This window comes from Salvelinus namaycush, chromosome 6 (assembly GCF_016432855.1).
Source record: "Salvelinus namaycush isolate Seneca chromosome 6, SaNama_1.0, whole genome shotgun sequence".
Taxonomy (NCBI): Eukaryota; Metazoa; Chordata; class Actinopteri; order Salmoniformes; family Salmonidae; genus Salvelinus; species Salvelinus namaycush.
The window spans coordinates 47,409,077-47,432,144 of record NC_052312.1 but is presented as its reverse complement, the minus strand read 5'-3'; the positions used below and the strand labels follow the sequence as shown (position 1 = coordinate 47,432,144).

General features: G+C 44.9%; 2 protein-coding genes across 3 annotated transcripts in view; both read right to left on the bottom strand.

The window, feature by feature from the left end:
• Nucleotides 1–608: 608 nt before the first annotated feature.
• Nucleotides 609–15,739, bottom strand: LOC120049161. The gene is made up of 18 exons (XM_038995388.1): nucleotides 15,253–15,739; nucleotides 14,643–14,845; nucleotides 14,290–14,382; nucleotides 14,086–14,181; nucleotides 13,792–13,902; nucleotides 13,504–13,621; nucleotides 12,741–13,404; nucleotides 12,590–12,648; nucleotides 9,230–10,743; nucleotides 6,196–6,433; nucleotides 5,514–5,710; nucleotides 4,694–4,792; nucleotides 4,474–4,569; nucleotides 4,234–4,344; nucleotides 3,972–4,095; nucleotides 2,734–3,871; nucleotides 2,256–2,308; nucleotides 609–2,089 (listed from the first exon to the last, which is right to left on the bottom strand). The coding sequence occupies exons 1-18, from the start codon at nucleotides 15,284–15,286 to the stop codon at nucleotides 849–851; spliced, it is 6,189 nt and encodes a 2,062-aa protein (XP_038851316.1). The 5' UTR covers nucleotides 15,287–15,739; the 3' UTR covers nucleotides 609–848.
• Nucleotides 15,740–15,855: 116 nt separating this feature from the next.
• LOC120050105 (zinc finger protein 135-like) overlaps nucleotides 15,856–23,068 on the bottom strand; it is a 32,190-nt gene continuing 24,977 nt past the window's right edge. The window contains exons 1-9 of one of the 2 annotated variants that reach the window (XM_038996748.1): nucleotides 21,280–21,418; nucleotides 20,753–20,955; nucleotides 20,372–20,467; nucleotides 20,179–20,274; nucleotides 19,820–19,930; nucleotides 19,361–19,484; nucleotides 18,217–19,177; nucleotides 17,941–17,999; nucleotides 15,856–17,733 (exon numbers count right to left, since the gene is read on the bottom strand). In XM_038996748.1, coding sequence (XP_038852676.1) covers nucleotides 16,136–17,733; nucleotides 17,941–17,999; nucleotides 18,217–19,177; nucleotides 19,361–19,484; nucleotides 19,820–19,930; nucleotides 20,179–20,274; nucleotides 20,372–20,467; nucleotides 20,753–20,955; nucleotides 21,280–21,319 — 3,288 coding nt within the window. In that variant the 5' untranslated portion in view covers nucleotides 21,320–21,418 and the 3' untranslated portion in view covers nucleotides 15,856–16,135. Of the gene's footprint in view, nucleotides 17,734–17,940; nucleotides 18,000–18,216; nucleotides 19,178–19,360; nucleotides 19,485–19,819; nucleotides 19,931–20,178; nucleotides 20,275–20,371; nucleotides 20,468–20,752; nucleotides 20,956–21,279; nucleotides 21,419–23,068 lie in introns of those variants that run through there. The other variant, XM_038996747.1, reaches the window with a different exon arrangement.

Sequence of the window (23,068 nt, the reverse complement as noted above, 5' to 3'; positions counted from 1 at the left end):
GCTGATTAAACAGCATTATCATTATTTAACTAGGCAAGTCAGTTAAAACCAAATTCTTATTTTACAATGATAGCTAAACTCTCCCCTAACCCAGAAGACGCTGGGCCAATTGTCCGCCGCCCTATGGGACTCCCGATCACGGCCGGTTGTGATACAGCCCGGGATTGAACCAGGGTCTGTAGTGACGTCTCTAGCACTGAGATGCAGTGCCTTAGACCGCTGTGCCACTCGGGAGCCCAAGGATCTGATGGGAGCTCACAGGTGCACCTTGTGCGGGGGACCATAAAAGGCCACTTTAAAATTTGCAGTTTTGTCACAACACAATGCCACAGATGAGGCGTCAAGTTTTGAGGGAATGTGCAATTGTTATGTTGACTGCAGGAATGTCCACCAGAGCTGTTGGCAGTCTCACAACCGCAGACCACGTGTAACCACGCCAGCCCAGGACCTCCACATCCGGCTTCTTCACCTGCGGGATCATCTGAGACCAGCCACCCAGACAGCTGATGAAATGGAGGAGTATTTCTGTCTGTAAAAAAGCCATTCTGACTGGCTGGGTCTGGCTCCCCAGTGGGTGGTCCTAAGCCCTCCCAGGCCCACCCCTGGCTGCACCCCTGCCCATTCATGTGAAATCCATAGATTATGGCCTAATGAATTTATTTCAATTGAATGATTTCCTTATATGAACTGTAACTCACTAAAATCTTTGAATATGTTGCATATTGAATTTATATTTTTATTCAGTATTTATATTTTAACACTCCTGGTTGTCTACAGTCGACAGCTAACTCACCATTACATTCTACCAAATCATTTGATTGAAGTCTGGACAGAGACACAATCATGCCTCAGTAAATCTTAGTGGCATGAGTCTGCTGGTGCATCTTGAGGTGATATGACTGTTTGAACCCTTTGCCACACTCTGAACACAGGTAGGGTTTCTCTCCTGTGTGGGTTCTCAGGTGTCTCTTTAGACGGTTGGCGCTGAGAAAGCTCTTGTCACAATGGGTGCAGGAGTAAGGCCGTACCCCTGTGTGGTAGCGCAGGTGAATGGTCAGGTAGCAGGACTGGGTGAACTGCTTCCCGCAGTGAGAGCACTGGAACGGCTTGTGGCCCGTGTGGAAGCGCTCATGCTTTAGAAGCTCCGCATGGGAGAAAAACCCTTTGCCACAATCGGAGCACAGGAACGGTCTCTCCCCCGAGTGGGTTAGCTCGTGCCTGGTCAGTGTGGCCTTGTACACAAAGGTCTTGTCGCACTGCGAGCAGCTGAACACGTTCTCTCTGGTGTGGCAGCGTTCGTGTTTCTTCATGTTCCTCTCCCTCTTGAAGCTCTTCCCACAGAATGAGCACATGAAAGGCATTTCTTCAGAGTGGATCTTCATGTGACTTACCAGCCCTCCCTTGTAGAGGAAACCCTTTCCACACTGCTTGCACTGGTGTGGCCTCTCTTTCAGGTGGGTGCGCTGGTGTGCGGTCAGAGCAGCCTTGTAGGCAAAGTTCTTGCCACAGCTGCAGACATGCAACCTCTCCTCTTGGTGTGTGAGCAGGTGCCTGTTAAGGTACGTACTACTGCTGAATCCCAAGTCACACCTTGGGCATTTGTAAGAGAGCTCAGCCTCGGTGGCGTTCTCCGTGTGAGTCCGGAGGTGTCTTACCAGCGCAGACTTCCAGGAGAACCGCCGGTCGCATTCCGAACACCGATACACACCGTTCTCCATGTGGTTCTTCTTGTGCTCTGTGTATGCTGACAAGGACTTGAAGTTCTGCCCACAGATCAGACAGTCATGCTTGCGCCCATCCTTGTGTGTCTGTTTGTGCCTCTCTAGTGACTGCTTGAAGGAGAAGCGGCGTCCGCACTGAGGGCACACGTATGGGCGCTCGCCGGTGTGTACGCGCCGATGGTATTTCAGTAAGGACTGAAACTTGTAGCTGCTGTTACAGTCTGGGCAATCATAGTGTCCAGCTTGGCCAGTTTGGTGTGGAGCGTCTTCCTGTACTTCCCCCGAGTGGTTCGTCTCAATATGCTGCTGGACGGACGCCTCGTCTGAGTTGACGAATGAGCACTCGGGACAGGAGAATGGACACCACCCTGAAGGACCAACAAAGTAAAAGTGAAAACCTGATGGATTCAATAAGGGCAGGATACAAACAATTATTTAAGCAATGTATGTAACAAAATAATACATGTAGGTAACCACTCAACAGATCAAACAATTACACACGTATGCAAAACTAATAAGGTAATACATCTGTACCTGTATCTCCTTCCTTTGTTGAGACCACTGGTGAGCCATAGGAGTGTTCCTCACTGTTGAAGATAAACAAGTAGGTAGAGGGCAAATCCAAGGTAACAAAGTGACACAGAGACTCAGATTTTTCACATTAAAATGTATGTCAAACAAAAACCAATGATTGCAAAGTTAAACAAACCATACAACTATGCACAAGGACTACGTTGAACAATTTCTACAGAATTTTTCAAGGATACATTTACTTGATAAACAGTAGTTTGGTAACAGAATGACAGTTTGTGCTGTCTGTTACCAAACTTATTTTTTTGTTTGACATACATTTTAAAGTAAAAAATCAGAGTCTCAGTGTCACTCTGTTACTGTGGAATTGCCCGCCTAAAGCATTAATGCCATGAGATGACATTTGAGTAACATTTTATTTCTCACTTAAAATAACAAACTTGTTATTTAACCTTAAACTGTCTGCATCCATCTACTTTACCTCTTAAAATGCAATGGTGTGAAACCCTGGGGGTTCATCAAGCTTCCACCCGTCCTCCTCTTTGGGGTGGCAACCTTTCCCTTGAGCTTCTGCAGGTTCACCATCTGCACCTTCAAGGTCGGTTTCGTTTTCCTACCACTGGTACGGACCTTGACAAGTGTTACGACCTTGTCCAGAAGTCCAGGCACCAACACTGCAGGCTCAGATGAAGTGGACTGACCAAACTGACCATCTCCTTCCTGTTGTTTGAGACCCGCTCCTTCCTGTGGATTGTGACAGGATTTCCCTCCATCCTCCAACACCGGGTCTGTTTCAGGGGGTTCAATAGCCACCTCTCCTACAATCTCTTTAATCCCTATATCCTCTTTCTCAGACTTCAGGCTTTTTGTAAGTTCCTGCGTTTTGACCTCAGTGCCCTCTGTGTGAGCCTTCAGGTGTCTCACCATAGCCGACGCCCAGTTGAACTTCCTGTGGCACTGTGAGCACTGGTAAGCGCCTTGCTCCATATGGCTCTTCTTGTGCTCTGTGCGGGCTGACAAGGACTGAAAGGTCTCCCCACAGATCAAGCAGTCGTAAACGCGCCCATCCTTATGTGTCTGTTTGTGCCTGTCCAGAGACTGCCTGAAGGAGAAACACCGGCCGCACAGATGGCACACATACGGGCGCTCTCCTGTATGGATGACCTGGTGGGCTATTAGTGCAGAGGCAAACTTGAAGCTCTTCTCACAGACTGAGCAGATGTGTGGCCCAGAGGATGTTTGGTGATGGGAGGATGCTGGGTCATCCTCGGCTTCTTCTAGATGCGAGTTGTTCTCCAAGCCCCTCTCTTCATGGTTCTCCATCACTTTCTCCTCTTCCTCCACTTCTTCAGCGGGCATTTCTTTAGGCTCTTCTTCCTTGTCCTCCATGGTCTGTCCTTCGTCATCGTTCCCATCCTCCACCTCCTCCTGACTCAAACCTAATTCAACCTCTTCATAATCTGTCAGAGTTACAATTTCCACCTCGAAGTCATCCACAAACTCCTGCGAGGGTTCTGACTGGTTGTCACAGGTGGTCTGCTCAGTGCTGATCACCGTTCTACTGTGTGGCGGGATGGAGAGAGAGGACAGGATGCAGTCGCCCATGGCGCAGGGGGGTACTGTTCAAAGAGAGGATGCTACAATTAAAGTCAATCCATTTGGATGAATGCCATGTGCAGTTTTAAAATAGGATGCATTCATTTGCTACGTGTCACCCACCATGTTGCTCCAAATGTCCAAGACGTTTATGGTGCTGGAGCAGACTCTTCAGATCTGCTGGATGAGATATAACATGGGCACAATCATCCAAGACTGAGGGGGCAGTACCGAGCCATGCCATTGTCTGGGGGATAGATAAAATAATAGATATGTATCTACTGAATATTCCACTTCACATGGTTCCTTGCACAGTTTAATTAATCTGGTACTGCACAATGATTATTAAACAGTAGATGTGAATGGAAGGTATTCTTTCCCTCACCTGTGCGAGGTCAGGGGTCGGTAACAGTTGAACCAATCTGGACAGGAACTCCCACAGTAGAGTCTGCAGCTCGATGTCATATTGTGGTCCATACTCCACTGGGAATATCTCCTGAGGGACACAGATGAGGAAGAAAACCCATCCACATTATTTAATATACAGGTAAATGCAATGCAAAACACTTTACTTCATTGACCTGTAAATCCAATGCAAGAGGACATGTGTTCTATGAAGTCTCACTGTGAAAAAATGCTCTCTCTCATCAGGGTCTTTAAGCAGGGTCTGGACCAGCTCCAGAAAATTAGTCTCTGACGACTCCACCTCTGTGTCACTTACCTGTAGAATACATCAAATAAGGACACATTTGTCCAACATAGTTTATCTATAGCAGTGCATTTCACTCCACAGTTATTCCAGTCTACTCCTCCAGGAAGAAGGTATTCATTGAAGATCAACTTACATCATTACTGAAGTGGGTAAGTGGTTGAATCATGTACAGCTGGGTTAAGATGACCTGAGGTTCTACAGGATGCTCACTGCGACACAACTCCAGAATGTGCTGCAATAACACATACCCCATGCACCGTTATTCATTAGTTATATAGTTATAGTACGTCAGACTGTTACCATGGTCACCCCATGGCTTTTCAATCTGAAAAAGACGCACAAAAAAATATGCAGTAGTCTCTACAAGCCAGAATGTTGAATAAAATGATATTTACACTCAATTCACCGGTTGCCCGTGCTGTTGTCCTTTTGGCAGTAGGAAATAAAGATAACATTTCCACGGTTTGTATTTTCTATCTCCTGACGCATTGCACATGATGCACAATATGCAAACAATAGCCGAACGTAACCAAACGTTGTCGACCGAAGCATGTCCCCTTCGCAATCAGCTGGAACCGCATGCGATATACTACAAATGAAAAGTTGTCAACGTTTGGTCACGCTTGGCCCTTGTTTAGATATTGTGCAAGTGTTTACGTCCCATGCATCAGTATTGAAAACATATACAGACCAGCGTACTGAAAGTCGGGCTAATAACACCTCACTGTGGATATTTTGTCACCGATTACCTCCGACATAAAAAAATCCGCAGACAACAGGTAAAGTTTGTCCAAATGAAGTTTATTCAACATTCTGACTTGTAAAGGGACTGTTGTGAAATTAGTGTGCCTACACGAGACTAAATCTTCCACTCTTGGATTCTAAAAGGGATCCGAATACATCAGGGCTCTATCTATGCCTCTACACTCACTCATTAGGGTTGTAACACTCACCCTTGCTCGCAATCCCAAAATAAGTTGGGCCCTGTGCCTATAGATCAGCAACTCCGGGACCATCTCTGTCACCAGGGAGACAAACTCCGCCAGCATTGCATAATTCATGGCATCTCGCTGTTGCACCACCTGCCATATGGACGCTGACATAAGCTGAATGGGTGGAACCAAGAGGCAGAGGGAGAGGAGAGGGAGACCTAAAACAGCATGGAAAAATGAATAATAAGGGTGCAATCAGACAGAACGTCAAATGCATACACTGTATATACAAAAGTATGTGGACACCCCTTCAAATGAGTGGATTTGGCTATTTCAGCTACACCAGTTGCTGACAGATGTATAAAATCTAGCACACAGCCATGCAATCTTCATAGACAAACATTTTCAGTAGAATAGCCTTACTTAAGAGCTCAGTGACTTCCAACGTGGTGTAACCGATGTGAAATGGCTGGCTTGTTAGCGGTGGTGTGCGCTATTAGCATTTCAATCGGGTGACGTCACTCGCTCTGAGACCTGAAGTAGTTGTTCCCCTTGCTCTGCAAGGGCCGCGGCTTTTGTGGCGCGATGGGTAACGATGCTTCGTGGGTGACTGTTGCTGGAGCTTGTGCTACCAGCGGCATCTTCAGAATGCCTTTCTTCTTCAAAGGGTTCGGACATTTCTTCTCCAAAGGTTAGCTCTGACATGCTTGTGCCACCAGTGGCACCCTCAGAATGTGGTGAGTTCTGAGGGTCCCTCGCCAGTGGCCCATCTTCCAGCACATCTGGGGTTTCTTTTTCAGCGTGCTCCGGCTGTGCTTCCCCGAGGTCTGTTCTGATACCCCCGCACTAGTCCTCTCACCAATGTCCATTTCTTGTATATCGTTCATGGATGAGTCCTCCATCTCCTCATTCGGATCCTCACGGTCTCCCGTATTAGGTGTCTCCAAGGCAGTGTCAGGGAGAGACAAGAAGTTTACAGGAATTATCAGATTACGGTGGACCGTTTTCTCCTGGCCAGTCGACATGTTCTGTATCTTGAAGATGTGGTTGTCACTATTCTTCTCCGTAACAATATAGAGGTTGTTCTCCCAACGATCCGCCAGCTTCCTCTTTCCACGTTCACCCTTATTCGCCAGCAACCAGTGATCCGGGTCAACAGCATCAATGTAACAGTATAGCTTCCGTCCCTCTCCTCGCCCCTACCTGGGCTCGAACCAGGGACCCTCTGCACACATCAACAACAGTCACCCACGAAGCATCGTTACCCATCGCGCCACAAAAGCCACGGCCCTTGCATAGCAAGGGGAACAACTACTTCAGGTCTCAGAGCGAGTGACGTCACCGATTGAAACGCTATTAGCGTGCACCACCGCTAACTAGCTAGCCATTTCACATCGGTTACAGTGGCACCGTCAAAGAATGGCAACTTTCCAACAGGTCAGTTCATCAAATTTCTGCCCTGCTAGAGCTGCCCCAGTCAACTGTAAGTGTTGTTATTGTGAAGTGGAAACTCTAGGAGCAACAACAGCTCAGCCGCAAAGTGGTAGGCCACACAAGCTCACAGAACGAGACCGTCGAGTGCTGAAGAGCATAGCTCGTACAATTTGTCGGTCCTTGGTTGCAACACTCACTATAGAGTTCCAAACTGCCTCTGGAAGCAATGTCAGCACAATAACTGTTTGTCGGGAGCTTCGTGAAATGGGTTTCCATGGCTGAGCAGCCGCACACAAGCCTAAGGTCATCATGCGCAATGCCAAGCGTCAGCTGGAGTGGTGTAAAGCTTGCCGCCATTGGACTCTGGAGCGTTCTCTGGAATGGTGAATCACGCTTCACCATCTGGTAGTCCAACGACGAATCTGGGTTTGGCGGAGTCCAGGAGAACGCTACCTGCCCCAATGCATAGTGCCAACTATAAAGTTTGGTGGAGGAGGAATAATGGTCTGGGGTTGTTTTTCATGGTTCAGGTGAAGGGACATCTTAACACTACAGCATACAATGACATTCTAGACGATTCTGTCCTTTCAACTTTGTGGCAAAAGTTTGGGGAAGGACCTTTACTGTTTCAGCATGACAATGCCCCCGTGCACAAAGCGAGATCCATAGAGAAATGGTTTGTCGAGATCGGTCTGTAAGAACTTGACTAGCCTGCACTGAGCCCTGACCTCAACGAACACCTCTGGGATGAATTGGAACGCCGACTGTGAGCCAGGCCTAATCGCCCAACATCAGTGCCCGACCTCACTAATGCTCTTGTGGCCGAATAGAAACCAAGCCCCACATCTAGTGGAAAGCCTTCACAGGATGTCTAGTGGAGGCTGTTATAGCAGCAAAGGGGGGACCAACCCCATATTAATGCCCATGACTTTTCAATTAGATGTTCGAGGAGCAGGTGTCCACAAACTTTGTTATGTGTTGTACCTTCATTGGCTTGGAGAGTATTTCAAAAGAACATTGTAAACAATTTTGAAATCAATCTACAACATAGCTAGTGCATTCTCTGAAATTGTTAAATAACGTTTCGCAACAGTCTTGTGTAATTGAATGTAGCTTATGCATCTTAATTATGGGTACTGGGGCATATTCAGTGGAGCAAATGTTCATAATTGTTGTAGAAATATACGAGTACTGCTTGTGTCCTGTGGACTTAATTTTTGACTGGAAACAAGCTGTGAACATGGTGTCTTGCTGAACATACCCCAAAATAACTCAAGTAGCAAATAGTATATGCAGCGGCTGGCATATTTGCATGGTCATTTATTAGATACAGCCTGCATACCTGCATTGTCCGTTGCCGAAAATTCCGAGTCCATTTTGTCGCGTGGGCCAAATGCTGACTGTTGTTACAAAAGTTAGATGGAGGATCCCGTTAGACGACGGGATTTAATGCATCGGTTCCTTCCTGAACGCTACAGATTGTAGCAAATAATGTTGTGTACACTACGTTTGCTTTGTCTACGAATGTTTTACTAATTTAATTGTAAACCAGTTAATAACATGCTTGTAGCCACGAACGAAAAGCAATCCGGAAGTGATCCTGGAATTGCTGCGCGTCACAAAGGGTCCTGTCATCGGAAATGCATCGGATAGTTCACCTAGGAATGATTCAACTGGCATCCAACAGATCTTCTGCACAAAGCTACTCAAAGCCTATTGTTTTCACTACATGGGCCTAACCTGTTCCCCCCGCCCAACTGATTTCATTTTAATTACTGGTATGTGTGTCAGAGAAACAGAGCGCTACAAAGTAGAACAAAATACATGTATTGTGCTGGGAACTGTAAAGACAAGGAGACAAGTTGGCATCCACCTAAGGCTGGTTCATTACGTAACAGATCATTTTACAAATCTTTGACATTCTTCAAAAGTTGACAAACATTTTAATTTACCAGCGCTTCCAATAGACCAGCTACTGATTGACTACTAATTGGATGATCATAGCACTGATTTTACAGTTTAAAACCGTTGCATTTAAGATGCTGAGCATATACAGTTTTACAATAAAATAAGTCAAGGACATGATTGAGTTGCAACTCCCTTTGATCAGACACAAAATAATAATTGATAGCTATATTGCAATGGATATGAGCCAGATTGACAAGATATCTTATTTTAGAGATCTAATGGTGTTGAAAGATCTTCCTTGACAGAGACATTGTAGAATATAATAGCTGTGAAGGTAAATTTACTTTAATGAATTGTCTGCCATTTTTGCCAATTGTGCTGCTGCCCTTACTTCACACTTGGTTTGAATTTTCTCCAAAGTCTGAGCTCTGGACTGCCTCTGTCTCTGAGTGGTTCTCCATGTGTTTCTTCAGTTTGGACGAGGTGGGAAAGTTTTTCATACACTGGTTACAGACAAATGTCTGCACCCCTGTATGAAAGCGTTTGTGTCGTGCCAAGTCTGACGAACTCCTAAACTTCAGCTGACAATCAGGGCAGGGGTAAGGGCGTTCCCCTGTGTGAATGCGGATGTGTAGTTGTACCTCTGCGGGGGTGAGAAATGTCTTCCCACAGTGGACGCAGGGGAATGGTCTTTCCCCTGTGTGTATGAGATGGTGCCTGGTCAGAGCGTATGGTTTGGTGAACCCTTTCCCACAATAAGAGCAAGGGTAAGGGCGCACGCCGGTGTGGGAGATGATATGTTCCTGTTGGGATTTTTTGCTCTTAAACCTCTTGTCACACTGATTGCAAGCGTACGGTCTCTCATCAGTGTGGGAGCGGTGGTGCTTGGACAGCTCCCCCTGGGACAGAAAGCTCTTCCCACACTGAGAGCAGAGGAAGGGTCTCTCCCCGGTGTGCATTCTCTCATGTCTGCTCAGGATGGATATCAATGTGAACCTCTTGGGACAGTAGGAGCACTGGAAAGGCCTCTCGCCCGTGTGAACTATTTGGTGTTTCTTGAGCAGGAAGAGGAAGGAAAAGCATCTCCCACACTGGTTGCACTGGTGCGGTCGCTCGCCGCTGTGGGAGAACATGTGCCTCTTCACATCAGCTTTGCGCGTATAGCTCTTGTCGCAGTGCGGGCACTTGAACTGCCGCTTTACCAGGTGGGTCTGCCGGTGTTGGGAGCGAGCCAGCAGGGAGTGGAAGCTTTCGCCACACTGCTGGCAGATGTACTGGAGGCTGGTCCCGTGGCTCTTCCTGTGCTCCAGCAACTCAGAGGAGGAGGGGAAGCTCTTGCCACAGATGGAGCAGAGGTGGGGCAGGTCGCTCTCGCCCAGGTGGGAACTTCTGTGGTGGGCTGTCAGAGAGCGGAGGTTGGCAAAGGAGCTCCCGCACTTCTGGCAGGGGAAAGAGATAGATGTCCCACCATGTTTCTTCTCATGCTTGGTCAGGTCCCACGAATGCTGGAAGGTCCTGTCGCATTGAGAGCAGTGGAAAGGTCTCTCACCCGTGTGGGTGAGCTGGTGTCTCCTCACATCTGAGGAGCGAGTGAAGATCCTACCGCACGTGGCGCATGTGTGGGCCTTATGGTAGCCTTTTGCTTTGGTGGGAGTCCCAGCATTACCGGTTTGATTCTCAGAGTTTTCAGTTGTTAAAGTTTTTGAAGAAAGGAGAGGTTTGATTGATGTGAATATCTGGCGAGTGCTGTCGGGACATGGTGAAACCTCTGCTCTGTTTTTCCCAGACACATTGGGCTTGTTGTACTCCTCTGTGTGAATGCTTTGCATGTGGAGGTGAAGGCTCTTTTCCTCCAGACTGTGGTAGGCACACTTAGGGCAGGTAAAGGGGGTCACCTTGTCAGATCCACCTGGGAGACAGAAGTCAGACAAGGCATGTTTTATTTGCATGGCTTGGGAAAGAAATAAAGGGCATGCTAATTGAAAAATATCTTGAGACCACAATGAAAGACATGTAAATATACAATACATCTTCCAAACATTCATATTTTCTCCAAATTTTGGTCCCTCAGTTCTTGTTACTGTAAATATGTACAGTTGAAGTCGGAAGTTTACATACACCTTTGCCAAATACATTTAAACTCTGGGTTTCACAATTCCTGACATTTAATCCTAGTAAAAATTCCCTGTCTTAGGTGAGTTAGGATCACCACTTTATTTTAAGAATGTGAAATGTCAGAATAATAGTAGAGAATGACATTCCCAGTGGGTCAGAAGTTATCATACACTCAATTAGTATTTGGTAGCATTGCCTTTAAATTGTTTAAGTTGGATCAAACATTTTGGGTAGCCTTCCACAAGCTTCCCACAATAAGTTGGGTGAATTTTGGACCATTCCTCCTGACAGAGCTGGTGTAACTGAGTCAGGTTTATAGGCCTCCTTGCTCGCACATGCTTTTTCAGTTCTGCGAAAGATTTTCTATAGGATTGAGGTCAGGGCTTTGTGATGGCCAGTCCGACACCTCGATTTTGTTGTCCTTAAGCCACAACTTTGGAAGTATGCTTAGGGTCATTGTCCATTTAGAAGACCCATTTGCGACCAAGCTTTAACTTCCTGACTGATGTCTTGAGATGTTGCTTCAATTTATCCACAATTTTCCTCCCTCATGATGCCATTTATTTTGTGAAGTGCATCAGTCCCTCCTGCAGCAAAGCACCCCCACAACATGATGCTGCCACCCCCGTGCTTCAGGGTTGGGATGGTGTTCTTCAGCTTGCAGCCTCTCCCTTTTTCCTCCAAACATAACGATGGTCATTATGGCCAAACAGTTCTATTTTTGTGTCATCAGATCAGAGGACATTTCTCCAAAAAGTAAGATCTTTGTCCCCATGTGCAGTTTCAAACCGTAGTCTGGCTTTTTTATGGCGGTTTTGGAGCAGTGGCTTCTGCCTTGCTGAGCGGCCTTTCAGGTTATGTCGTTATAGGACTCGTTTTACTGTGGATATAGATACTTCTGTACCTGTTTCCTCCAGCATCTTCACAAGGTCCTTTGCTGTTGTTCTGGGATTGATTTGCACTTTTCACACCAAAGTACATTCATCTCTAGGAGACAGAATGTTTCTCCTTCCTGAGCGGTATGATGGCTGCGTCGTCCCATGGTGTATATACTTGCGTACTATTGTTTGTACAGATGAACGTGGTACCTTCAGGCATTTGGAAATTGCTGCCATGGATGAACCAGACTTGTGGAGGTCTACAATTATTTCTGAGGTCTTGGCTGATTTATTTAGATTTTCCCATGATGTCAAGCAAAGAGGCATTGTCTTTGAAGGTAGGCCTTGAAATACATCCACAGGTACACCTCCAATTGACTCAAAGTATGTCAATTAGCCTATCAGAAGCTTCTAAAGCCATGACATCCTTTTCTGGAATTTTCCAAGCTGTTTAAAGGCACAGTCAACTTAGTGTATGTAAACTTTTGACCCACTGGAATTGTGATACAGTGAATTATAAGTGAAATAATCTGTCTGTAAACAATTGTTGGCAAAATTACTTGTGTCATGCACAAAGTAGATGTCATAACTGGCTTGCCAAAACTATAGTTTGCTAACAGGAAATTTGTGGAGTGGTTGAAAAATTTGTTTTAATGACTCCAACCTAAGTGTGTGTAAACTTCCAACTTCACTGTATATAACCATTTCCCTGATGACTGTCAGAATAGTCACTGTCAGAATAGTTGGAGAGATCATTATTACCGGCTTCTCTTCCCCTGGGTGAGATGACATAAACCACGCTTGAGGCCTCACCGTTTTTCCTGTGATTAAAAACAAAAATATCACTAATTTGATGACAAAATGGCAGATTCCTTTTTAAATGACAGTACACCTATTCTATAATCACTCATACTTGTTCTCAGTGTTATTTTTCCTCCTCCAAGTTCTTGGTGTCTTCGACTGCAGCCGTGTAGACCGCCTCACATTTGACGTCGCAGGTTGTTGGGTTTGAAAGTTGACCACATGGGACGTGTCCTTCCCTTCCTGGTTCACACATACATTCACAGTCTCTGATTGGCCGTCCTGATCTGCCACCACCTCATCTTGGACATATGTTTTGACTGCTACAGTCTCTGTCCCAGTTCCAATGTCTTCACTGATATTAACGGCTTCATCGGCTTGCTCCACTGGAACACTCACTGTGTCCATCTCTTCCTCGGCTGCACTCATCTCCTCCCCCACGTAGCCATATTCTTCAACGACTGTCATCTCCAGATTCATATCCTCAGCTTTAAGTTCAACCACCTCCTCCCGCAGTGGAGAGGCGTTTGACGGTACGTATTCCTCGTTCATCGTCTCTACAATCTCTTCTTCCACCTCTGTTCCAACCTCCACTTCAGTGTAAACTGTTACCACTACCGCATCAGTGTCCTCTAAAGACATGGGGCCCAGCACGTCTGCCGAGTTATGTGACGACTCTGACCGGATTACAAAAGTGGTCGGCTCAGTGGTGACCACCATTTTAGGGGTGGACAGAGAGGAAAGGATGTCGCCGCCCATGGAGGAGGAGAGAGCAGCTGAACGAGAGAAAACAAGAACTGTGTCATAAAAAGACCTGCGAGTTTTAAACTACAAGACGTTGCATCATGATTTGGTAATCATTACAGGAGACTTACAAGGTTCTTTTAAATGTCCAAAACTCTTATGGTGCTGGAGAATGAGGTTCAGATTCTCTGGGGTAGACTGCATACACTCCTCCAGGACGGAAGGTGCAGAGCTGAGCCATGTCGCCGTCTGAAAGGGAATGTCTTTTAGAAATGCATTTTATATTCAATCAACGTAGCCTAAAGAATTGTGTTTGTCTTCCCAAAATGTACTATGCCTAACTTGTGCTAGATTTATGCTACATCCAATATCAGAAAGGCTAAATTGCCAAAAGCTATGCATGCCATATTGCTCAATACCTGCTTGAGGTCTGGTACTGGAAACAGTTGTTCCAGTCTGGAGAGGAACTCCCATGTTAATGTCTGCACCGCTGTGTCATAATGTCGGCCATATTGTTCCGGGAACACCTCCTGTTGTGGGAACATTATTTAAAAATTAAGGCAAGGTGATGGATTGTAACTTCAAGTACTTTTTTTCTTGAAGGCCTGGATGAGTAACTTTTCCCGGGCGTGACACTCCCATTGTTTTCAGTAAAACCTTGGCGTAAGCAGCGCGGTCCTGCAAGAGGCTCACAGAGCTGAGTGTAAAATTACCTGAAAGAAGCACTCCCTCTCGACTGGGTCCTTTAGCAGTGATTGGACAAGCACCACAAAATTTGATTCAGATGCTTCCACCTCTGCGTCTCTGTACTTCAAGACAGTAAACAGATAGAATCATCATCACATAGTGGCTGTGTGCACTCAAATCCACTTGGAAAACAACCAAGTTCTGTTCTAAAAGGACTGTAGCCCACTTACTCCTGTACATCCTGGAGTTACAGTGGGCATTCTGTCCAGGTAAGGTTGGATGGTTTGAGGGTCGACAGGGCCTCGGCACAGCTCCAGAACCAGCTGAATCACACGCAGTAGAAACAAGTATTAACTGTGGTACAAACCTGTAGCTGGGGAAACCATGTCATTGTAATCTCTCAATCAACTCAGGTGGGGAGTACCCATTCATAGGATTGCAGACAGTTACATAATGTATAGAACAGACCCAATTCTCTACTCATCATCATAGGAAATTCTCTTCTGTTCAATATATTTCATTTGCGCTTTTCAGGGCTCTCCATCCAACTGAATAACCCTATGCCCCCTGACTTGTCTCTCACCCGTGCTCTCAGACCTAGAATGAGCTGAGCTCTATGTCTGTGGCTCAGCAGCTCTGGAATGGCCTCTGTCACCAGAGTCACAAACTCCTCCAACTTCTCATAGTGCCTCACATCTCTTTGTTGAGCCACCTGCCACATGGCAGCAGACAGGAGCCGCAAGGGTGGAACCAGGAGGTGCAGAGAAGAAAGACTGAGAACTGGATCTAAAATGTAGGTGTACAAATTGACAAACATTTAATCAGAAGTCAGAACACTGTTCAAAATATATACAGCAGTAATATATCATTATGTCTGTCAGCTAAAGATGGCAGACATGCATTTCTCATCCAGTCGTTAAAGGATGGGGCTCCATTGAATATAAGAGTAGCATCAGACATTAGCCTTTGTCAGGATTAATTTGCATTAAGCAATAACTTTACTATTCAAATTGTCTTTACTTTAAATTGATAGCTAGTTAGATAGGATTACAAGCACACTTGGCTTAACAATGCAGTCATAACAACCGATTTTAACCGGCTTTCAACTGATAGCTAACAATGCCACTTTTTCCATGGGGCTTTTGATATTAGCTAGCATGGTAACGTTAGCTATACGTTATTTTCTTACACACCATTGATGTCTTTAGATAGTCCACATGCATCCATGGCTATAAATATACTTATGTAAAAGCGCAGAATAATTTGAAAACAAAATTATTTGACTGCTCCCTAACGAGCGAAGTAACATCGATCTACTTCCCCAAACTTCCGGTACCCAAGACTGGACTCAATTTTCTTTCCGCCTGTACCTTATCCAAAATAAGTAATAGAATAAGTCCTCCAAGCTGCCAACTTACATTACCACTAACATGGCTCTGTTAGATTTTAGTTGATTTCTATTTTGAAAAATATTGTAGCCTACCGCAAGACAAAAATAAGCAACGCTATTTTTATTACCTAAGGAATACTCCATTAAAGATAAAGAAGTTTTGCCTCTGGGGGTGCTGTTGAGCCAAAATGGGTGCCTTAGAAAATGAAATACTGTATCGTCTATTGACCAAGATAGCAGATTGATTAATATTATGTTTATCAACCATAAAGACAACACTCGAGCCTACATTTGAGAATACATATTTTCCCTCAGTTTTGAACATACAGTAGAGGCCTGGCACTCGCCTCTGAACAACCAGCCTGTGTACCGGCAGCAACTGTCCTCTTCATTCTGCAAAGGAAGGTGCGCAATACTTCACTCTTTTTAATGTCAAAACAAGGCGAGTAACCTAAATAAAAGAATATGCCCTTTGATGTATGATTCTTGGTCACAAAAATGCACATCTCAAAAATACAATCAAATTCCAAGCAGTGACAGAATTAACAATTCACAGTATGAGGCTCAACTCTTGTTGTTACAGGCCTCTAATACAAATGGCCTGTCTTACTTTACATTTCCAAAAAACAACAAATGATCCACCAAAGACACTACAACATATGAATAGCAATGACACACCAATATCCTCAACAAACAGCCTCAACTGCTGCATGAGTTCGCTCGTGTGTACGCAGAAGATGCAATCTGTTATAAGCCTTCCCACATTCAGTACACACGTATGGCTTCTCTCCCGTGTGGCTGAGCATGTGTCTCTTCAGTGGAGTGGTGCTGTTATAGCGATTTCCACACACGCTGCAGGAGTAGGGCTTCTCTCCTGTGTGTATCCGCTTATGTACTGTAAGATAGCAGGACTGGGTAAAACTTTTCCCACACTGCTCACATTTGAATGGTCGTTCTCCAGTGTGGTAACGCTGATGTTTCACCACTTCGGAGTAAGTTAAGAAACTTTTACCGCACTGAGAGCACATATGTGGCCTCTCCCCTGTATGCATGCGATTATGCCTGGTCAGATCAGTCGACTTGGAAAATCTCTTCCCACACTGGGAGCAGGGGAAAGGACGCTCTCCTGTATGAGTCTGTAAGTGTTTCTTCAAAAACCGATTGGCCTTGAAAGTCTTTCCACACTCGAGACAAGGGAAGGGTCTCTCCTCTGAGTGACACTGAAGGTGTTTTGACAATTCACCAGAAGAGAGAAAGCTTTTTCCACAGTCAGGGCAAAGAAATGGTCTCTCTCCTGTGTGAATTCTCTCATGTCTAGTCAAGATCTGTAGTTGTGTGAATCTCTTTGGACAATGAGAGCACTGGTAAGGCCGCTCACCTGTATGAGTTCTCTGGTGTTTGATCAAGTTCGATAGCCTTGAGAAACTTTTAGGACAATGGGAACACAGAAATGAACCCTCTTCCTTATGAGCATTCAAATAGTGTTGCCTAAGACAAACTAGCTGCGTGAAGTTAATCTTGCACATAGAACACTGGAATGGTCGAGCGCCGTTGTGCATTTGCATGTGTTTTGTGAGGGCATCAGAGTTTTGACATTTCTTCAAACACTGGTTGCACTGCAGCGGGTCACCACCGGAGTGAATCAGCTGGTGTCGCTTCATTTGGGATATCTGACTGAAAGACATGTCACATTCTGGACATTTGTGTTGACCCTCTTCGCTGGGAAACTGCTCATTCTCAAGGCCTGCTGGGAGGTTTAACTTGATCCCAACGTCATCATCAGAGACTGGCGACTCTGCTAAATGAGCCACACTGCAGTGTGTCTTTAGATCTTCCTCCCGATCGAAGCCCTCTCCACACGCGCAGCACTGGAACGGCCTTGACCCTAGGCCCTTTCGCTGGTGTCTTTTCAAGTCGAAGGAGTACTGGAAAGTCTTCCCACATTGGGTGCACCTGTAAGGCCGCTCCCCAGTGTGGGATCTCTGGTGTCTCCTCATATCTGTCGCTCGAGAGAAGGTCTTTCCACACACAGAGCATGTTTTGGAGCGTGATGTATGCCTGCCAGACTTCCCCAGTGTGTGGGGAATGTCTGAGAGACATGGGTTCAGAGGGGTGCTACTGGAAGACCCTGGAGGGGTTTCTGTTTCATTTTCTCCAGCAGGCATCCTTCTGTACTCCTCTGGGTGAAGCGCTTTAAGGTGTTGCCGGAGGGTCACCTCGTCGGCATGGTTAAAAGAGCACTGAGAGCAGGCGAAGACAAGAGAGGGAGCCTCCACCGTCCCACCTGCAGGGGAACAGAGAAAGGAGCATACTGTAAATTTAGAACGTTTTCAAAAATTATAATCCAACTTATTCTGAACCAGGCATCTGGACCATATTCAACATTGCCAAATCTATTCAATTAAAATGATGAAACATTCAGAGAATTCTAACGATATCCAAGTGTACCTATAGTACCATAGAAACCTTGTGTTGATATAACATTGCAAACCTTTATTTCCATTCATTGTGGAGCTGTCAGAAGTGGCGCTGAGGTCTTCAGAGTCTTCCCTAAAGATAGCGATAAAGCACAATTGATGTCCAATGACACTGCACTTGATTGATTTTATTTGACAGTTTAACAAAGCCATACAGACAGTACAAACATTTTAAAAACGTGACAGGGATAACACAATGAAGTCAATGACGCATTTCCATTGTGGTCCTTTTAAAGTAAATGGTGAAATTGCTTTAAAACCTTAAGTCCCCTCCCACCTCTCATTCTTACCTTGGGTCTGGAGACAAGTATAAAGGGACACCCCAGGTCCCATTAGCCTCCTCCTCCAATGCCTTGTGCTGCCCTCCATTGGGTCCTTTTGATCCCACTGTCTTCATCTGGAGTCTTGTGTTTCTTCTCAATGGTTGAGAGGGGGAGGACATTTGGAGAGGCAGGACACTGACGTCCAGTCTCTGGAACCCTAATGTGGGTTTTTGGTGCAGACAGGATGTGACCAGTTCAGGCTGGTTCATTACATCTTGTGGCGTACATTGGGAACTTCCTTGATCCGTGACAGTTTGGGGGACATAACCAGCTTCATTTCTCTCCTGCGCATCCTTCTCACGCACCTCCTCTGTGACCCCATTTTCGTCATGTAGGTTCTCATTGTGGGTGGCCGGTCTGTCAATTGTATTCTCTGCACATATAGGCCCAACTAACTCCTGATGTTCAACATGCTCCACCTCCTCATAAATCATTTCCACCTCTCTATTCATTGACTCCAGATCCACACACACATCCCCCACCTCTGCACAGAAAACGGCTTCCTCTGTGTTCATGGCACTGGTTTCCTCTGAAACAAGCTCAGTGTCTCCGTTAGGATGCCCCACTTCCTCACAAATAACCTCCACTTGTCCCTCTTGACGTTCTTCCTCGCTTGGCATGGCTACCAACTCCCGCTCTTCCCCATTCAATTCAGCCTGACTGTCTCTTGGGTTCTGTGACTCAGTCTTCTCTATACTAAACTCCCTTTCCTCTCTGGTGTATGTACTGGTCCCCAGCTCCACTTCTGCATACTCAGTCACTACTACAGACTCTGTTTCCATCTCTTCACCATATAAGGCTGGGTCCATACAGCCATCCATCAACTCTGATTGGATCTCTGTTTCTGTCTTTCTAGTGGCCGTCACCAGTACCGGAGTGAGAGACAGAGAGGAGAAGATGCAGTCGCCAGCAGAGGAGGAAGAAGTTGCTGATTGAGAGGTAAAAGGAGACAATTACAGTGAGATGTTATTTATTTTAATAAACTGCAGGGATGATATGAATAAAGGGGGAATGTTACAATCCTAAAAGCATTTCCTTGAATCATTCAAATGTAACAATTTGCATACCTCCTTTACTAATTCTGGATTTTTGTTTTTTTTAAGTGGTTTACCATTGGTGTCCAAATATCCTAGTTCTCTATGATGTTGAAGTAGAGTCTTCAACTGTAGAGGTTGAGATAGAGAGTTGACACACTCTTCCAAGACAGAGGGTGCAGCATTGAGCCAAGACACTGTCTACAAGATGGGGAGCACACATTAATATAATATGCATCAATCAATCGGTCCAGTTGTTCTTCAATAAAATATTCTAAATGCCCATTATCTTAAATAAAATGCGCCAAGATGTCTCATGTCTAATACATATACAAAGTAACCAATGTAACGTTTTGTGAAGAGTGCTGCAGTGCTACATGAGATGTGTCAGCATGTTAATTCAGCGTGGACATTATGACATGAAAGATGCACACATTCTTTATGCAAACATTCCAATAAGCCAACTTTATTCACAAGCTCATGCTTGATAACGGAGGTCAAAGGAGTGGTCTAATGACGAGGTTCTGCATGAGTACCTGTTTGAGGTCTGGTACTGGAAGGAGCTGCTCCAGCCTGGAGAGAAACTCCCACATTAATCCTTGCAGGGCAGAGTCATACTTGGGTCCATAGTCTACAGGAAACACTTCCTAATGGGAGAGATGAAAAAGACAGGGGGATCAATTATTTGGCTGGCTACTTTTCACATTTCTTTCAAAGATTAAATGTAGCCTAAGAATATGAAGCGATAGGTTTATTATCACAAAAACATAAAACATTGACAATGTAGCCTAGATACTACTGGTTTTATCTGTTTTGTTATACCAATGTTGACAGACCATACAAATGTTCAAACTTTGATGTTTAAAAAACTGAACCAACAAAACCATATACTGACCTGGAAGAAATGTTTCCTCTCAACTGGGTCTTGGATGAGAGTTTGTACCAGTGAAAGGAAATTTGATTTAGAGGCTTCCGCTTCTGCGCAACAAAACTGGGGAAATAACCTCTTGAATAAATGTACTGTAATTCTGACAAGATCGAGAGAGAAAACATCATTACAGAGGATTGAGGAATATCTTAAAACTCACGTCTGCATCCCCCGGATGTGATCTTGCAGCGTGGATCCTGTCCAGATGGCTCTGAAGTCCTGCTGTCTGCTCCGTGCGGCACAACTCCAAAACCAACTGGGGGGAAAAACAGATTATTCCTACAAGAACACTGTTGGGTAAACAACTTGGCCTAACCTTTCTTTTCAAATATTCCATTCCCTGTTTCATGACTAAAATATAATTTCTTACAACTCATTACTAAATTAACCATGTTCTTTTCAAGTAACAGGACAAATCTGGATATATAGATTTTGTGGTTTTCACTCCTGGTTCTTTTGGACCGTGAAAGATGTGTGTGTGTGTGGGCGCTATGACAGAGTCAAAGTTACTGCAAATAATCACCTCCTCTCTCTCTCTCACCTTTGCTCGTAAGCCCAACATGAGCTGGGTTCTCTGTCTGAAACTGAGCAGCTCTGGAACCGTCTCTGTAACAAATGTCACAAACTCTTCCAGCTTCCCGTAGTCCATTATATCCCCTCGTTGGGCCACTTGCCACATCGCTGCAGAAAACAGCCGCAGCGGTGGGATGAACAGGCGCAGGGCAGGTAGAGGAAAAGATAACCCTATGAATGAACATATCGCAGGCAGTAAGCAGCTGCACTGACTGAGCCAAACAAGAGCACACATAGCTAGGCTATGACTAGAAGAGTAAAACATTGATACTACTTGCTATAGCTAACTACGCATTGCATTTTAAGTAGATTGTGTCTGAATGCAGACCACATAAAAGCGATAATTAAACGGAAAAAAGCATTGATTCCATACATAGTTACACCACAAGTAGCTAGCTACAGGGCTACGATTGGAAAGTTGGCTTGCTAGCTGGAACCCCTGCCTGCTCTGCTTCTGTCTGGTGGAAGCTTCCAATGCGACAACTATAAACTTACCCGTATTCACCACCGGTTCCGTTAAATTCCGATAATCCATTATTATCAGTCACAGGGACGTCCTTAACTAAACCCAAGCAATCATTTAGTCACTTGGCTGAAATATCTGTTTACCTGGAAGTTATATATTTTTTCTCATTTTGCAGGAAGTCGCTTAAAAAAACATTAGTTCCGGTTTATATTCGCCTTCAGAATAAAAGTTACGATCATGGGAAACGCTATATCACAGATTGAACAATGAGACAGGTACTGGATGTATAAATATCCGATTGGCCTTTCCACTCGGAAGCCCACTGACGGGAGTGGGATGGGAGAAGATGGAGCGAGATGGATTTTGGCCTACATTCTGAACATTTTCTCATTAATGAAACATTTGATCTCAATACAGTTTTCTGTTCCCAAAACTAAAATATGTTATGAATAGAGTGGACTAAGTTTTGTCAAAGTGTTTTTTAATCGCGTTGTTTATGAGTGAAAAGTTGACTTGAGTTATTGCACACGTGCATTTTAGAGTAGGCGTTCCCTAACGGATATATGCAGTTGTCTGCTAGAACGGGCCTATAGGATCTCGTGCTTGGCTCTGCCCACCTCCTTGCTTGTTCTTCGTACTATGACTCATCTGCTCCCATTGGAAACTACAGGCTGTGGTCTATCTTGGTTTAGTGATACAAATCTTTGGCTAGATCGTCTCTAGTAATCAGTGAATCATCTCACAAATGCTAATATAATGCAATAAACTCCTCTGATGTTGCCAAAAAAGTCAATTTAATTCAAATGACAAAAAAATAATCTACAACACGTTTCATACAATATTAAAATAAAGGTTAATAAAAGAAATGTAACCATAAAAATAATGAGTGCATTCTTAATGAAAAGTTCAGCAATCACAGAAAAAACAATACTTGAAGTATTGGACTGGATATACCCACTACGATAAGTAGCTTAAAGGCAATTTACACCCAATAACGATCTTTTAAAAAAAAATGTAATTAGTCCATTGATGATGTTTCGCTTGTCAGGAATCAAGATTTTAAAATATGTAACTTTTAAAGTGCATTCGGAAAGTATTCAGAGCCCTTGACTTTTTCCACATTTTATGTTACAACCTACACAATACCGAAGGTTACATATGTAACCACGGTTATGTGAGCTATTTGGATCACTCCAATATATTGGTATCACTCCGCGGCGGAGGGATACATCCGAGGTGAGGATTAACAGATTTACTCCCGTGTACACCTGTGTCACGGCTGGGGTTTGCCCCTATATATATATATATATATATATATATATATATATATAGAACCCATGGCCGCGACATGCGTTCTCTACATCATTTTTGAGGCGACTCTAGCACCGTAGAGGATTGGAGTGATCCAAATAGCTCACATAACCGTGGTTACATACATAACTTTAGTTATATTCCACTATATTGGATCACTCCAATATATTGGTATACCCGTACCAGATTAGTCGGTGCTAGAGGGACCTGACCAGCCTGCGGCGAAATCCAAGTGCGAGACCGAGACGCAGGGGCCGTCAATGTGGAACGGGAGGCGACGCCCAGGACCGCTGAACCAACCGCAGAGGGAGGTGCCACATTTACCTGATAGTACCTAGCAAAAAGTGCACAAGGACAAAGCAGACAAAGAGCTGGTCTGTTGTTCTAACTGACCGTGTCCGCTCCACATAGGCAGCCAGTGCCCTCACAGGGCACAACATGCCGGAGGGAGAGCCCAGAATCCCCCGCCACTGCCGGAGGGTCGTAAGCAGACAGGATAAAAGGTAT

What these genes read in the sequence shown, in the direction of transcription:
- LOC120049161 (XM_038995388.1), bottom strand. Translation starts at nt 15,286, where the DNA reads ATGGATGCATGTGGACTATCTAAAGACATCAATG. An exon ending in TTACCCACTTCAGTAATGAT is followed by an intron (nt 4,570 to 4,693) that starts GTAAGTTGATCT and finishes TGTATTCTACAG; the next exon opens with GTAAGTGACACAGAGGTGGA. An exon ending in AGAGAGAGCATTTTTTCACA is followed by an intron (nt 4,345 to 4,473) that starts GTGAGACTTCAT and finishes TGTGTCCCTCAG; the next exon opens with GAGATATTCCCAGTGGAGTA.